This window comes from Sinohyriopsis cumingii, chromosome 16 (genome assembly GCF_028554795.1).
Source record: "Sinohyriopsis cumingii isolate HCF-2022 chromosome 16, ASM2855479v2, whole genome shotgun sequence".
Classification (NCBI taxonomy): Eukaryota; Metazoa; Mollusca; class Bivalvia; order Unionida; family Unionidae; genus Sinohyriopsis; species Sinohyriopsis cumingii.
The window spans coordinates 36,106,185-36,121,216 of record NC_142976.1 but is presented as its reverse complement, the minus strand read 5'-3'; the positions used below and the strand labels follow the sequence as shown (position 1 = coordinate 36,121,216).

At 34.0% G+C, this 15,032-nt stretch overlaps 1 protein-coding gene across 2 annotated transcripts in view; it reads left to right on the top strand.

Annotated features, from left to right (window-relative positions):
- LOC149780209 (centrosome-associated protein 350-like) overlaps positions 1–14,776 on the top strand; it is a 379,234-nt gene extending 364,458 nt beyond the window's left edge. For both annotated transcript variants that reach the window (XM_089936968.1, XM_089936967.1), the window contains 2 exons: positions 2,372–2,489; positions 4,156–14,776. In XM_089936968.1, coding sequence (XP_089793094.1) covers positions 2,372–2,489; positions 4,156–4,829 — 792 coding nt within the window. In that variant the 3' untranslated portion in view covers positions 4,830–14,776. The remainder of the gene's footprint in view (positions 1–2,371; positions 2,490–4,155) is intronic.
- Positions 14,777–15,032: the final 256 nt, after the last annotated feature.

Below are 15,032 nucleotides of genomic sequence, written 5' to 3'. Positions count from 1 at the left end.
TTTCTGTCTGTTTATAACCCATTACCTGTGATGTCAGTTTTTTTTTATGTCGGTCACAATTTCTTTCTTTCTTTTGAAAAACTGTCATGCATTGAAACTTAGTTTGATGTAAGGGTTTACATGAAGAAAATCTGGATTCAGTTTAGTTTTATGTAAATATGGCTCAAATTTGTTCTTCAGCATGATATATAGACACATTTCTAGTTAAAAATTACACATTAAAACCACTGGCTTTTTTCCATATAAGTAAATGTTGATTGGCAATTTCTACATACATCTGATTTTTCTCATGGTAGGAAATAAAATGCCATTTTAAAGGCTGTCTACCACACATGCCTTTTTATAGGTGAAATATATTGCCTTTGAAAATTAAAAGATTTTTTGAAAAAGGAATGAAAAAAAGACCAACAAAATCTGGTATTTTAATGTGTTCTATCCACACATTGCAGAAACCAACCAGAACCAGTCTACTGGGGACTGTAACTGTTCCACCAGTGCAATGACAGGTGCATTGATGGATACGGAGTAGTCAGATTAAGAATTATTGAACAGTGGCTAACATGCAAGCTGTAAATCAATTAACATGTTGTAATTTGGAGACTTTTAAGGCAAATATTGTATGGGTTTTTTTGAGGTGTTATGAGTAATCAGGGGATCAGAGGTGGTCTATGATGGTTTTTGAGTCTTTGATTATAAATTGGCCAACCTTTGATTGAGATAAAAAAGAGAAACTTATCAAAAATTTGGCAAAAAACCATGAGTAAATATCTTGAATTTTTTTCTTCAAGCAATTCAGTATGAAAAGCTCTTATGTTTTTCTGTCAGTTCATGTTAAAATGTAGAATTTTTCACTTACTCCCAGTTTCAGCGAAGAAATATTACAACGTGACAAATAAAGACACAGTCAAATGGGAGCAAAATTTCTTTTGTAACAGACCACATCTACTTTGAATGCCTTGTTTGAGACTGGAATAAAAGTTGATAAAGAGACAATGTTTACAAGTTTTGTGGCTGGGAACAATTTACCATTCCTTATTGCAGATGATTGTGCTTCAGGTTGTGTTTTCAGACTCGGAGATTGCACATAAATGTTCATGCCAGTGTGCAAAGAAAACATACACTGCAACTTGAGTCCTATCCCTCTGCGAGGACAGACAAGTGTGGGAGTCTGATGTTAATTGTTATGATTGAGAAAACATATCTTAGGAAAAATTCATGTTTTGTTTTCAATACCCTTAAAATATATCAAATTTATGTTATCAAAATCTACTGGTTTAGAAGCCATTGTCCATATTAAAGTTTTGAAATCTGATCATTTGTGTTCCTTCTACTCATCACGTGTAAGTTCCAATCAAAGATGATCTGCAATGGTTTGGAGTAAATTATGAATTTATAATAGGATTTTGGAACAGTATTTAGATCAAAGTGAGAATAGTTGGTTTTTTAAACAGCACTTTAACACATTATTGGGTATATCATGTTGATTAAATGGGGGCTAAGTGCCCTTCCCAAGGACACACCATGGCAGCTGATCTGTCCTTGCCTGTGCAGGTATCAAACCTGAAACTCTTGCATTACAAATCAATGCTAAGCAAATGAGATTCAGAAGTGTTTACAATGAATAGGACTTTTAAGCATTATGTAAGGAATGCTATTTAGTTTTTGTTTTGTACATTGGTTCATGCTAAGTCATATTAAACTGTTTAGTTTGTGGTGATAAGTTTATCTATTGTCCAATACAGCCACTGTTAATTAAAGAACCTTCTGACAACTTCATTTTAAAGACCACTGAACAGAATTTTGACCAACTTTGTAGAAAGCATTTGCACCAAAGGCCTTGCTGGTTTATCCAAAGGATGCCAATCCACGTTCATATATGACCACTGTTGCTAGAAATTGTTGTTGTTGTTGTTGTTGTTGTAGGGTTTAATACCATTTTTCAGCACACGATAGGCTATACATGGCAGCCAGTATTAATGGTGGAGGAAGAACCCGGGAAATCCCCAGAAAGAACCACCGACCCTCGAGAAGCTACTGGCAAGCTTTCTCACATACCCACATTGGCCGAATCCAAGACTCGAGTTGCTAGAAAAAAGAAAAAAAAAACAACTCAATAATTGGTCAAAAGAAGTTAACAGAGTTTCAGAGAAAACATCCTGGCATAAGCTTTTAATGTTTTAAGATTGTTGCTGATGTGCCATACAACAGAATGAATACCATGTCTACAAAATAGAAAAATCTTTAAATGCGGAAAGCGTACTAATAAAATTTTGAAGATAATTATTACTCAGGTGACTGATTTGAGGCTCACATGAACCTCTGGTTTATAAATTTGAGCCACAAAATTCATTATTTTTATATTTAATTGCAGAATGAAGGTATGACACCACATGATAGTGGAACATTTGAAGATGAACATCAGTTTTTTGATGATGACATGTGGCCTGTAAAGGCACCACCCCCTTACCCAGGAACAGAAGCATCCCCAGGTCAGTAAGATTGAAGTTTATAGTTTTCTTTTTAAGTCAGTTGTACATGTTGTTTCAGTTATACCACATACCTTATATAGTCACTTATAAGTCAGTTTCAAATGCAAATTGCATTGACCCAGATTTGCCATTGTGTAATGCAAATTGCATAGACCCAGATTTGCCATTGTGTAATGCAACTGAAAATCAGAGTATATGTAGTATATTAAGAGTTGTCAATAGACCCAGGTCTGCTGGTGCATTATCCAATGACAGATCAGGGTCTGTGTTGTTTGCACTTGGACCTGTCTTAATAGCATGTATGTAAAGCACTGATACTTATGGCCGGTTAAGAACTGGACATTTGTTGAAATTTGGCTTTGTAGTGTATGGAAATTTGACAGATGGGTTGAAATTTGGCTTTGTAGTGTATGGAAATTTGACAGATGGGTTGAAATTTGGCTTTGTAGTGTATGGAAATTTGACAGATGGGTTGAAATTTGGCTTTGTAGTGTATGGAAATTTGACAGATGGGTAGAAATCGGGCTTTGTAGTGTAGGGAAAGTTGGCAGATGGTTAGAAATCTGGCTTTGTAGTGTATTTACAGTTGACAGATGGGTAGATATTTGGTTTCATATGTAGTTTATATGAACATTTAACAGATAGGTAGAAATTTCACTTATTATATAGTGTCTTTTGTATTAACTGAATAAGCCATAAACAAAAAAGAAGAACCTGATAAGAATGTTAATGCCTGATTACTGAGGTTGAGTTATGCTCATCAACCTGATATCTTATTGCCTGGTCACTCAGGTTGAGTTATGCTCTTCAACCTGATATCTTATTTCCTGGTTACTCAGGTTGAGTTATGCTCATCAACCTGATTTCTCATTGCCTGGTCACTCAGGTTGAGTTATGCTCATCAACCTATCTTATTGCCTGGTCACTCAGGTTTAGTTATGCTCATCAACCTGATATCTCATTTCCTGGTCACTCAGGTTGAGTTATGCTCATCAACCTGATATCTTATTGCCTGGTCACTCAGGTTGAGTTATGCTCATCAACCTGATATCTTATTTCCTGGTCACTCAGGTTGAGTTATGCTCATTAACCTGATATCTTAATTCCCGGTCACTCGAGTTGAGTTATGCTCATTAACCTGATATCGTATTACCTGGTCACTCAGGTTGTTTTGCAAATCAACCTATCTTAATGCCTGATCACTCAGGTTGAGTTATGTTCATCAACCTGATATCTCATTGCCTGGTCACTCAGGTTGAATTATGCTCATCAACCTGATATCTTATTGCCTGGTCACTCAGGTTGAATTATGCTCATCAACCTGATATCTCATTGTCTGGGCACTCAGGTTGAGTTATGCTTATTTGCAAAGAATAAGAGATGCATATTCATGATTGCAAATATTGTAGAAGCTGAACCTAAAATTTTGTATTGTGCTTTGACTTTTTAGAGTTCTGCTGGTTTTTTTTCTTCATATCTATAAGAGACAAAATTGAATATCAAACCATTTTGCTGGTCTTAAATGGTGAAGGTATATCATAAAAGAATTTGCTGGCAAGATACCCCATTCTTCAGAACCGTTGTTTTTAATAAAGGCTTGATTGGAATAATTTATATTTTTCTCCATTTTCAAAAAGTATTACTACTGATCTAAATATCATTTCAGATGTTAGAGGTGAAATTGCTCAGTCAGAATTACAACGACTTACAGATGAGGTATTTTATGCAGTTCCTCATAAAACTGAGGAGGTATCAAAAATTGTTTCAAGTGCTGTGGATATTTTCTGGAATCAGCGATGCTATGGTGAACCTATCGAAGGCTTAGAGCCACCAGATTCATTTTTCTCAAAGGAGGAGGAAGATGGACAAGATTTTATTAGTAATAGCCAACGAGTTTATAAAAAATTGTTATTCGATCTGACAGGAGAGATTATACAAGATATTTACAAAGAAGATGATATTGAATCTACTCCACCATGGCATAAAGCAAAACGTAAGCAATCCAAATACTGTAAGATTTCTTCACCTCCAACAACAGTAGACGTATTAAAGTCCATTGTTCAGGAAGCTATTATTAACACTTTAGGCTTGAATGGTACACCAAAGGGAGACAGAGGAAAATGGGGAATTCGAAAGAAGAAGGATCATGTGGATAGCATCCTTGTTCAGGAATTACGTGAGGAAGAGCCACAATGGGTCAATTATGATGATGATGAACATGCAGTAAAAATGCAATTAACAGAAACAATTTTTGAGTCATTATTAATGGATACAGTACAAACAATAAATAAAATTTACCGTCGACGGCAGATCCTGGCTGCACAGCAAGAAGCAAAATGAAATTGTCATTTGTGGAAACCAAACCAGGTTCTGTGAATTTTTCAATGGAAGATGGTAAACCCTGTGATATATATAAATATATATTTATTGACCAATTAAGTTAGATTTGTGATAGAAGGAAATTGATGTATATATGGATTATTTATTTCTTTGCGTGATGTGCGGTATTGTTTGCAAGATTTTCACAGGAAAGATGTCACTGCCGCTCTTGAAGATCAAACAGTTTTTACCATTGGAACATACTGACCTCTTACTTTACTGTGTTGTCATGTGGGGGGGGGAGGGTTCTTGCCTGTGAATGGCAAAATATACGTACAACTTTTACAGTAGTGACCATCTCAATTACAGATTTTTTTACAATATGAATTCATACCTGGATTTTATATGCCTGTTTGGTAAGAGTTCAGGATTATAGCTTGTATCAACCGAATGTTACATCATCGTAATGTTGATCAAGACATTGTGTTCCAACAAACAATTTTAACAAATTGGTAGTTTTTATTATTTATTTCTAGGGATTTATGAATATTTATAAGTTTTAGAAGAATTAATTATATTTTTCAACTGATAGTTGAGCATAAATTGTATAAAATTGTTAAATGAACTCAGAGTTCTCTGATATAAAATAAGGGAGTAAATAATTCAGATCTGATTAATGCATTTGTATAGAATGCCTATACCTTAAGAACGTCATTCAACATTTAGCGTCCAAAGTCATCAGTAGATGTAAAATGGTTTACATAGTATTATACTGAGTTCAGGTTGTCAAGACAAATAGTAATTATTTTTAGTACAGGACAAAATACCATATTTTACCTTATATTTGCACTGTGTGTTTAAACAGTCTGGGTAAATAGAATACCATATTTAATATAATATTCGCACTGTGTGCTTGAACAGTCTGGGTAGATATGTAAAGATCAAGTTCATCATAATAAACACACATAAAAAATGTCCCTCCCCATGCATATACATGCTATAAGAGTAATATCCTTTGTGTTGGGAGCTGTCCATTTTGGTAGGTTATTGTGTCTCCCTGTATAATCGTGCAGAACAAAATGTACGTTGGTTCCTTTTTGAGGCTGATTTGGCATACAAATGAAGTAGTAACACTACATCAGATATGGTGGTTAAGTTCCAAGAAAGTCAGGTTGTTATAGGCAGGTTTTTCCTACCTCAAGGCATGCTGGTATCGAGATATATGCACTTGGAAGGGAATCTATTTACAAGCTTTTGACTAAAATGAAGTATTGGTGCTTATTAACACATCTGTGAGTATCAAGTTAAATACAGTCTATAAACAGAAAAATGATATGTTTATCCCTGTCACACACACACATCAATTGTAAACAACATTAGCCAATCTGCCATTATATAATTTGCTGAAATCATAAATATATAGAAGCAACTTTATTGGTCCCTTGCTATAAGGTGTTCAGTATAATACTGTCCCTTGCTGTAAGGTGTTCAGTATAATACTGTCCCTTGCTATAAGGTGTTCAGTATAATACTGTCCCATGCTATAAGGTGTTTAGTATAATGTGGTCCCTTGCTATAAGGTGTTCAGTATAATACTGTCCCTTGCAATAAGGTGTTCAGTATAATACTGTCCCTTGCTATAAGGTGTTCAGCATAATACTGTCCCTTGCTATAAGGTGTTCAGGATAATACTGTCCCTTTTATTAGGTGGGTATGGTCATGGACCACATTACATTATGTAACAGTTAAAGTATATATAATGTACCCCTCTCTAAAATGCCTCAGTATAATGCAGTCCCATTTATAAGGCAGGTATTGTTATGTCATAGTAGAACCATGTATAATGTACACCAGTATAAAGTGCCCTCAGTATAACACTACAGTGGTATGACTTAGATGAACAGTGTTGATCTGATAGCACATTATTTACCAGCAGATATACGTCTACATTACTCATAGACACAAATATGCATGATTGTCTTTTATTTGCCAGCAGATATGGGTCTACATTGCTCATAGACTCAAATATACATGACTGAGTGTTTTACTTACCAGCAGATATACGTCTACATTACTCATAGACACAAATATGCATGATTGTCTTTTATTTACCAGCAGATATGGGTCTACATTGCTCATAGACTCGAATATACATGACTGAGTCTTTTACTTACCAGCAGATATAGGTCTACATTGCTCATAGAAAAAAAATGCATGACTCTTTTTTTATTTACCAGTAGATATGGGTCTACATTGCTCATAGATGCAAATATACACAAGTTTCTTTTACTTACCAGCAGATTTGGGTCTACATTGCTCATGGACACAAATATACATGAGTGATTGTCTTTTATTTACCAGCAGATATGGGTCTACATTGCTCATAAACACAAATATGCTTGACTTTTATTTACCAGCAGATATGGGTCTACATTGCTCATAAACACAAATATGCTTGACTTTTATTTTACCAGCAGATATGGGTCTACATTGCTCATAAACACAAATATGCTTCAGCTTTTATTTACCAGCAAATTTAGATCAGTATTGCCCATAGACATAAGTATACATGACAGTCCTTTTTATTGACCAACATATTTTTGTCTCCATTGCTCATAGACACAGATATACAAGAATTTCTTTTATTTACCAGCAGATCTGGGTCTACTTTGCTCATAAACACAAATATACCTGACTTTTAAGGGAGAATGGCAACTATTGTAATCAGTGATAAAGGTTATACATTATGAAACTGAATGAACAGCAGAAGCCCCTAGTCACAGTGATTCTGTGATTTATATGTTAGACTAGTGACCACAGACCCAGAGTAAGTGATTCAGTGATTTGTGTGCTAGACTAGTGACCACAGACCCAGAGTAAGTGATTCAGTGATTTGTATTCTAGACTAGTGACCACAGACATAGAATCACAGCGATTCAGTGATTTGTATGCTAGACTAGTGATGCCAGACCCAGTCACAGTGATTCAGTGATTTGTATGCTAGACTAGTGATGACAGACCCAGAGTCACAGTGATTCAGTGATTTGTATGCTAGACTAGTGATGACATACACAGAGTCCCAGTGATTCAGTGATTTGTATGTTAGACTAGTGACCACAGATGCAGAGCCACAGTGATTCAATGATTTGTGACCAGAATGGTCCAGGTTCAGACCTTGCCCAGACCACGATGGGTAATCTGCCATAGGAAGACACTGTACTTTAATTACCTCAGCATGATATGACCAAATGTGTTGATAAAATCAATCATTCAGTCAATCAACCATTACCATATATACTCAGTAATAAATAAGGTCTCACTGCAGACATCATAGACCCTGATCTGCCATCACATTATGCAATGGGTGGCAAATTAGGGCCTAAAAACCTGCATAGACACACGGATCTGCAGGCATGTAATATAAGGGCCAATCCAGTTTAGTTGGATCCAAATTTTAAGCAGGTATATACGGTACCTCCAGTAACTGGGATTCTCGTTGTGCAGAACGGTGTACAGTTAGATTTGTAATTTGTAATGCTATTGTATAAATAAAACAAAAAACATTTTAAAACATTATTGCCAGTTGTTCTTCTTAGCTATGTATGACACCAGTTTGCATTTCTTTAGTGGCCTATGTTTTTACTACAGTTTTGGTATTACTTACGAAATTATAATCATTTGATAATTATTTTTCAAAACCTCTTGTAGTTTTTTTAATCATCCATTTGTGACTTTTTCCCACCAAGCTTAGTGAAATGTATGCTATAAATTAGTTGAAAAACTTGAATGTAAATGGCTTTATCATTCTATCATGAGAAAAACTAACCAATTAGAAAATGGCAAATACAAGTGAGAAAAAAATCCGTCGAGAAAAGCCCTTTCATGTATTTCATAGTGTGTAAATAGATTTGTAGCTTGCAGGCAGCTTACTCATTTTGTATCATTTTTGACTAACATATCATACATGGCCAGATTTTGCATTTTTATTTTCAAAACAAGGAGAATGCATAAAATTTTGCATTAATTACTTTTGCCTGTATAAAATAAATATCATTAATTACATTTGCCTGTATAATATAAATATCTCCTCAGTGAAAAGTAGCATGAGAAGTTAATACATGTACTGCCCAAAGTCCTTGCATTTTTTTTTCTTATAAAAAGTAGTGAAAGTTTTAGCATTTTCCTTTAATTTAGGAACAAAATGAATATTTAATGAAGGATTTACACCTCAAAAGGAGTAACATAGTAAATATTTGTTATTGAATAAATTATTTATGAGTTTTTGTATTGGGTGATGTAAAAGGTCAAGAAAAAATATGTTTTCTATTGCACTGGTTTTAAAATTAGGGTAGGCAGGGGTCATTTTTTGTTTGTTTTGGGGGTTTGTTTATGCTTTATTTCGGGGGTGGGGGGGAGGGCAGCAGAAAAGTGCTAGAGCTGACAATAAGAAACAGGAACAGCTGACTGACAAGAAACACATATTTTTGTTGTTGCCTAACTGCAAACAGTGTCGACCCAAATCTGTTGCATTGTATAATCTCTTCTTTTTTTCTCTAATTATAAAGTGAACAGCAGAGATCTGCTGATGCAATGTACTGTGACATATCAGAGTCTATGTTGATACTATGACAGATCAGAGTCTATGTTGATACTGTGTCAGATCAGTCTATGTTGATACTGTGACAGATCAGAGTATGTTGATACTGTGACAGATCAGAGTCAGTGTTGATACTGTGACAGATCAGAGTCTATGTTGATACTGTGACAGATCAGAGTCTATGTTGTTTGCAGTTCATCTCAATTTATAAGCATGCATGTTTTAAATGTTCATCATATACAGGTAATTAACACAGGTAATTAAAAGTGACTTGAAGAAAGAACTATGTTACGGTGAATGACAATTGTAAACATGTTTCTCATTTGTTATGGTTTATCTTCAAGGGCGTGCATTCATTAGATAGTTCATCTCATTTAACATGAACTAAGCTCCTTGTTACAGTTCTATTATTATACTTTCTCTCGACTGCAGAAGAGTTTGTCTCTTTACAGTGAAAAACGTAAATTATATTTTTAAATTTTTTAAATAGTTAACCTTTTGGAAGTTTGCAGTAGGGTTATGCCATACTATGATATCAGTATTGCGTTACATCCACAAACTAATTAGAGAAAAATGGTTGCTTAACAAATTAATATTTATATCTTTATTTGAATCTTCCCTGTGACTGTTTATTATGTTACTTCTGAGGTTTATTTGGACTTATTCAGTAATGTCTACTATTCTAATTTGATAGATTACAGCATTGTATTAGCATTGATGTATATCCTGCCTTTAAGGGAATTAACTCTAAAAGGGGAACTAACTCTAAAATATTTACATAACACTTGTGAAAAAAATGTATATATTTTTATTACAATGGATACTGTAACAAGGAGAGCAGTGTGTGCCAGGGAGTTTATAAGTACAGTGTGAGTATGAAAAAGTTCTTTTTTTGAAACTTAAGAATGAACAGAATGAGAGATGCATTTGCTTCTCAACATGGAAGTCGAGTTTACTGATGAAGGTTGATGTTGTTACCATTTAGGGCCATTAATTCATCATTTGACATAATGTTTAACGATTTATTTTTCATGCGCACAGTAGAATATCTATAATCTGGAAGGTGGTTATTCTTTTTAGGAAGCTAAGATTGATTAAAAATAAAATACAGTAAAACCTTTCTTGAAAGACCACTGTTATGTGAGACCATCTGTCTTGAGAGACCTTATTCTCAATGTACATATTGATTGACTATATAGTATTATGACCTGTGATGAGAGACCACCTGTCTTGAGAGACCATTATTTTTTGGCAGAAGGGGTGGTCTTTCAAGACAGGTTCTACTGTAAAAATATGGAAAGTTGTATTCTCAAATATACCTGTAAAATAATGAAATGGTCATAGTAATACAAATGTACATTATACGTAATCAACATATGTCTTTTTATTTTGTAAATTTTTATATATTTCTTTAAAACAGATTAGAAGAAATATTCATGCCAGTTCGCAGAAGGATTTGGCAACTTCATGAAAGATAGGGTCTGTTGTCAATTCAACAGATCAAAGAAAGTGGCCACTTCATTACACTTAGAATTTGTCATCATTTCCAGGGAAAAAAAATGATAGCTTGTCGTGCATGCATTACCCTTCAAAAGATTTTACTTTTTATATCACTTTTATTTATATGAAATAAAATGTTTTGGAATTACATGTAAAGTAAAATTTGAGTCATTTTGGAAACATTCCATAACTTTGACAAATTTCTCCAGCTATATTATGTAAAAGTAAATGTTTTTTTGTGGGGGGGGGGGTCTATTCTTTTGAAATGTTAGTTGCAATTTTTTTTTTTTTTGGGTCATATTTTATATTGAAACATTAAGATAGGAATTCTTTTAGTACTTTTGTTTAAAATGGCAAAATCATTGATGCTATGAGACCCCTGTAAAGCACACCTGTTGATTTTATCAATAAAAATATCACACAAATCATTTTTGGGAGGGCAGTATATTTCATTCCTTAGTTTTCTCACAGATTCAAAACAGGTTTGGATTGTGTGTACCTTCTAACATTTGTTTTATAAGTGGCAGGTCCATCGTAAGTTATGACAGGTCTGGGTTTGGCCAGAGGAACATCATCACAAAAAAACACGGTTGCAAACATTCTTTTCTTCTTGCACAAGTATGAATTGGGTCAACCTTTAATCTGTATGTACCATGGTAAAAGTCACTTGATCTAAATCAGGAAACTTCATCAGGTTGAACATGATAATTTTCCTGTCTCACCATATTTGACCCACTGACATTTTGTTTTCATGATGTGTCTTTAAATGTTTTCAGTACTTTTCATTTTTGTTGGCTTTATTCTGTATTGTGGGGGGGGGGGGTATTTTGTATTGTGTGATGGTCGTTTTCCTTAAATTTGCTTTCTTCTATTTTTGGATTTTCCACCGGATGAGTGATCAAAATTACATAAACTCGAGACTCATCCTAATTGTCAGTCGTCTCTTTTGGGTCGGAATGATGTGTAAAAGTCAGTTCACAATTCAGTGTTCTAGTTACTGCTAATTCAACCTCATGACAGTCACATAATTGGCACATATCTTTTGCATCAGTTATTTCAAGGTTAGTTGAAGATGGCTTGAAGTGGAAGACTGAAATGTTCTGTGTCAAGTACTAAGACAAAAGTTTCTTTGAACACTATCGGACTTTAGATCTTGATGATTTCATATGATTGTGGACTGGTACTCCAGTCCAGAAGCAAGAATAGCACAGGCTCATACTCTGTTCTATGTATGATGTTCCAGTCTGACTTTTATACACAGCAGATCATGAGTAATCTTCGAGTAACATTGATTGGAATGGACATTTGTAGGTAGCTCAGTCGACATTTTATGCTCATTGATGAAGCAACCTTGTGAATACTTTTGATTTCCATTTCGTAGAAATTTGGGGAGTGCTTTTTGATACATTTAGCTATTAGATCCAGTGGTGAAAATTATTTGTGCTAGACCTCGGACCAGAGCTATTTTTCCCTGTTTCTTTTTTTGTTTGTTTCTTTGCATTGTGCAAACAGAAATGTTCTTTCAGCTTATAAGCATTTCTTGACAGTCATTAAAACATTGAAATGTATAAAGAAAATCAATTTTTGTAAAGAACATTATCAAAATTTACTAAGTCTTGGATTCAGAATACAAATATTGTGGCCACTCAGAAAGATTGGTTGTTTTAATTATTTTATGTTGAGACAGTCACAATTCCCTTGTGACTGTTGCCATTTTCCATTCTTCAGAGAACTGTGCATCTTCAAGGGCATTTACTTAATCTCTCTTACATCTTTTTTGTTTATGCCACAAAGAAAACATTCTTTCCATTGCTATGCCTTAGGGCTGTGAATTGTCTCCATTTTGTTTACAACACTATCATTTTGCATTGCGTATGTTTGCATGTTTTTCTCGCTTTCATGTGAATTTCTTCAGTGCCTTTTATATGGCTTTTTAAGGCTTACTATGTCCATGGCACTTAAACCATGGAAATGTCCAAACTTTTTACCTGAATTAAAAGACAACATTTCACCTGTCATTAAATACCTTATTATTCTAACCAGTTTGTTATCTTTTTAAAAATATAATTTGATAACCTTTATTGCCCTGCAAGACCATTTTTTGTTGCCAGAAATGGTGGTCTCTCAAGGAAGGATAAATAGATTGTATCAGAAATCTAAATGAGTCATCTACAGATTTCTTAATAGCAACCAGTATCCTTGTTCAAAAATGCCCAAATAGTGATTTCTCAACTATATTTTTTTAATGTATTCTCAGGAAAGTCTTGGATTATTCCATGTAGTAGGAAATTTGATCATATTATTAATGTACATGTATGTCACATGAAATAAAGTGGACTAGAATCTCACCTTCCTAGTCAGAACTGCATCTAATTTAATTTGAAATTTTACATATATCTCCTTGCTTCCATAGCTTCTAAAGAAGGCAGCATGATGGCTTCACATTTTTTGTAAATAAAATTTTAAATAGAAAAACATTATACAGAGTTCCATTTTATGCTGCATACAATACAGACATAATTGCCAACATTGTAGACCTAGATCTGCTGTTTTATGCACCAGGGAAGCAAGATCTAGACTGTTTGTTATACAGTAGTACCTGATCATTATGCTGCTCATGGAAGCCATATCACTATACTGACTTACAAAGTCAGGTCATCCTACACTGATGTAGGCTCAAGAAGAAAGCTAAAATCTGCAAAAGAAATGAGATCCATGTAATGTTATATGAGAGACTGTTATCCTGACTTGTCTTTTAGTGAGGTCATCTTATATTGAGGTAGAGTTACTATGAAAACTACATTCTGCAGTGTTCCATAGTGAGGGAATACTGTATGATTTCAAATGTCCCATAGTGAGGGAATACTGTATGATTTCAAGTGGAATCGTAGACAGTAATCTGCTTTTGTGATGGCAGATCAGTGTTCACACATTTCACAGTTGGGTTAACATTACTTAGTGGTAAATATAATAAGTAAGTGTTTGTGATGTATAAAAATAATGATGTCAGCAAAAACTTGTGTTAATTTAAAACTGTTGTGTTAATTTATAAATCTTTTTTTTAACAAGGCTTGTATTTATGCTTGCTAATTTATTATTAATTTTTTATTCTTTCGGTTACTAAATTAAATAATTACATTAGATAATGACATCAGATAATTATATTAGATAAATATTAAATGGATTATTAACATGTATAGTAGAGAAAGAAAAAAAAATACAATGTATGGTGTGCACTTGCTTACAAGTCTAACTTAAAACAGGATAGACCCTGATTTGCCATTGCATAATGCACTGGCAGATCAGGATCTGTGTTATTTATTCTACTGTTTATGCCCAGTAAACTACATAGACTTAGATCTGTCAGTGCATTATGCAGCCAGCAGATCTGGGTTTGTGCAGTTTGCAGTCGAACTCAACTTATAACTGAGTATATATAGTAGTTTTTTTTTTCTATATTGTGATTAATAATATTTTGTAAGATACACAGATATAATACAGAAAAGTTCAATGTTTTCATTATTTTTCTACATTTATCTTGACAACGCATGCCAGTAGTCTTTGTATTGTATAAGTCAGTACTTGTACAGATTGTAGACATTCATTGTTAATTGCCAATGTGTTTTCTATTGTTAAAATCATCATGTACAAAACTTAATTGTTATTTATTTTAATCATAATCTGAGTGTAGATTGAAATAAAAGTTCTGTATATAGATCTATTTGTTTTTTTAATCATAGAAACATTTATTTTTTCTACTTTGTATATTTGTAGAAAACCTCACCTTCTATGAACTATGCATAGGTGATCATATCAGTTTATGCTTCTATAAGCTCTAGAGGCAAATTTACAATAAAGGCTAACATTTAAATACTCTCTTTGTCTTCATTATCAAAATCAGCTTATTTACTGGACCCTTTCCAGGTTTTTGGAGAGTATGGTATGTCATACACCTCTATCTCTGTCTGGTATGTCCTAGCCCTTTATCCGTATGTCCTTCTTTTCCTGTTTAATGTGAGCCTCGTGCGTCCTAGCCATTTATCCTTATGTCCATCCTTTGCTGGTGTATGTAAGTCTGGTGTGTCATACGTCCATCCTTTGATGGTGTATGTAAGTCTTGGTGCGTC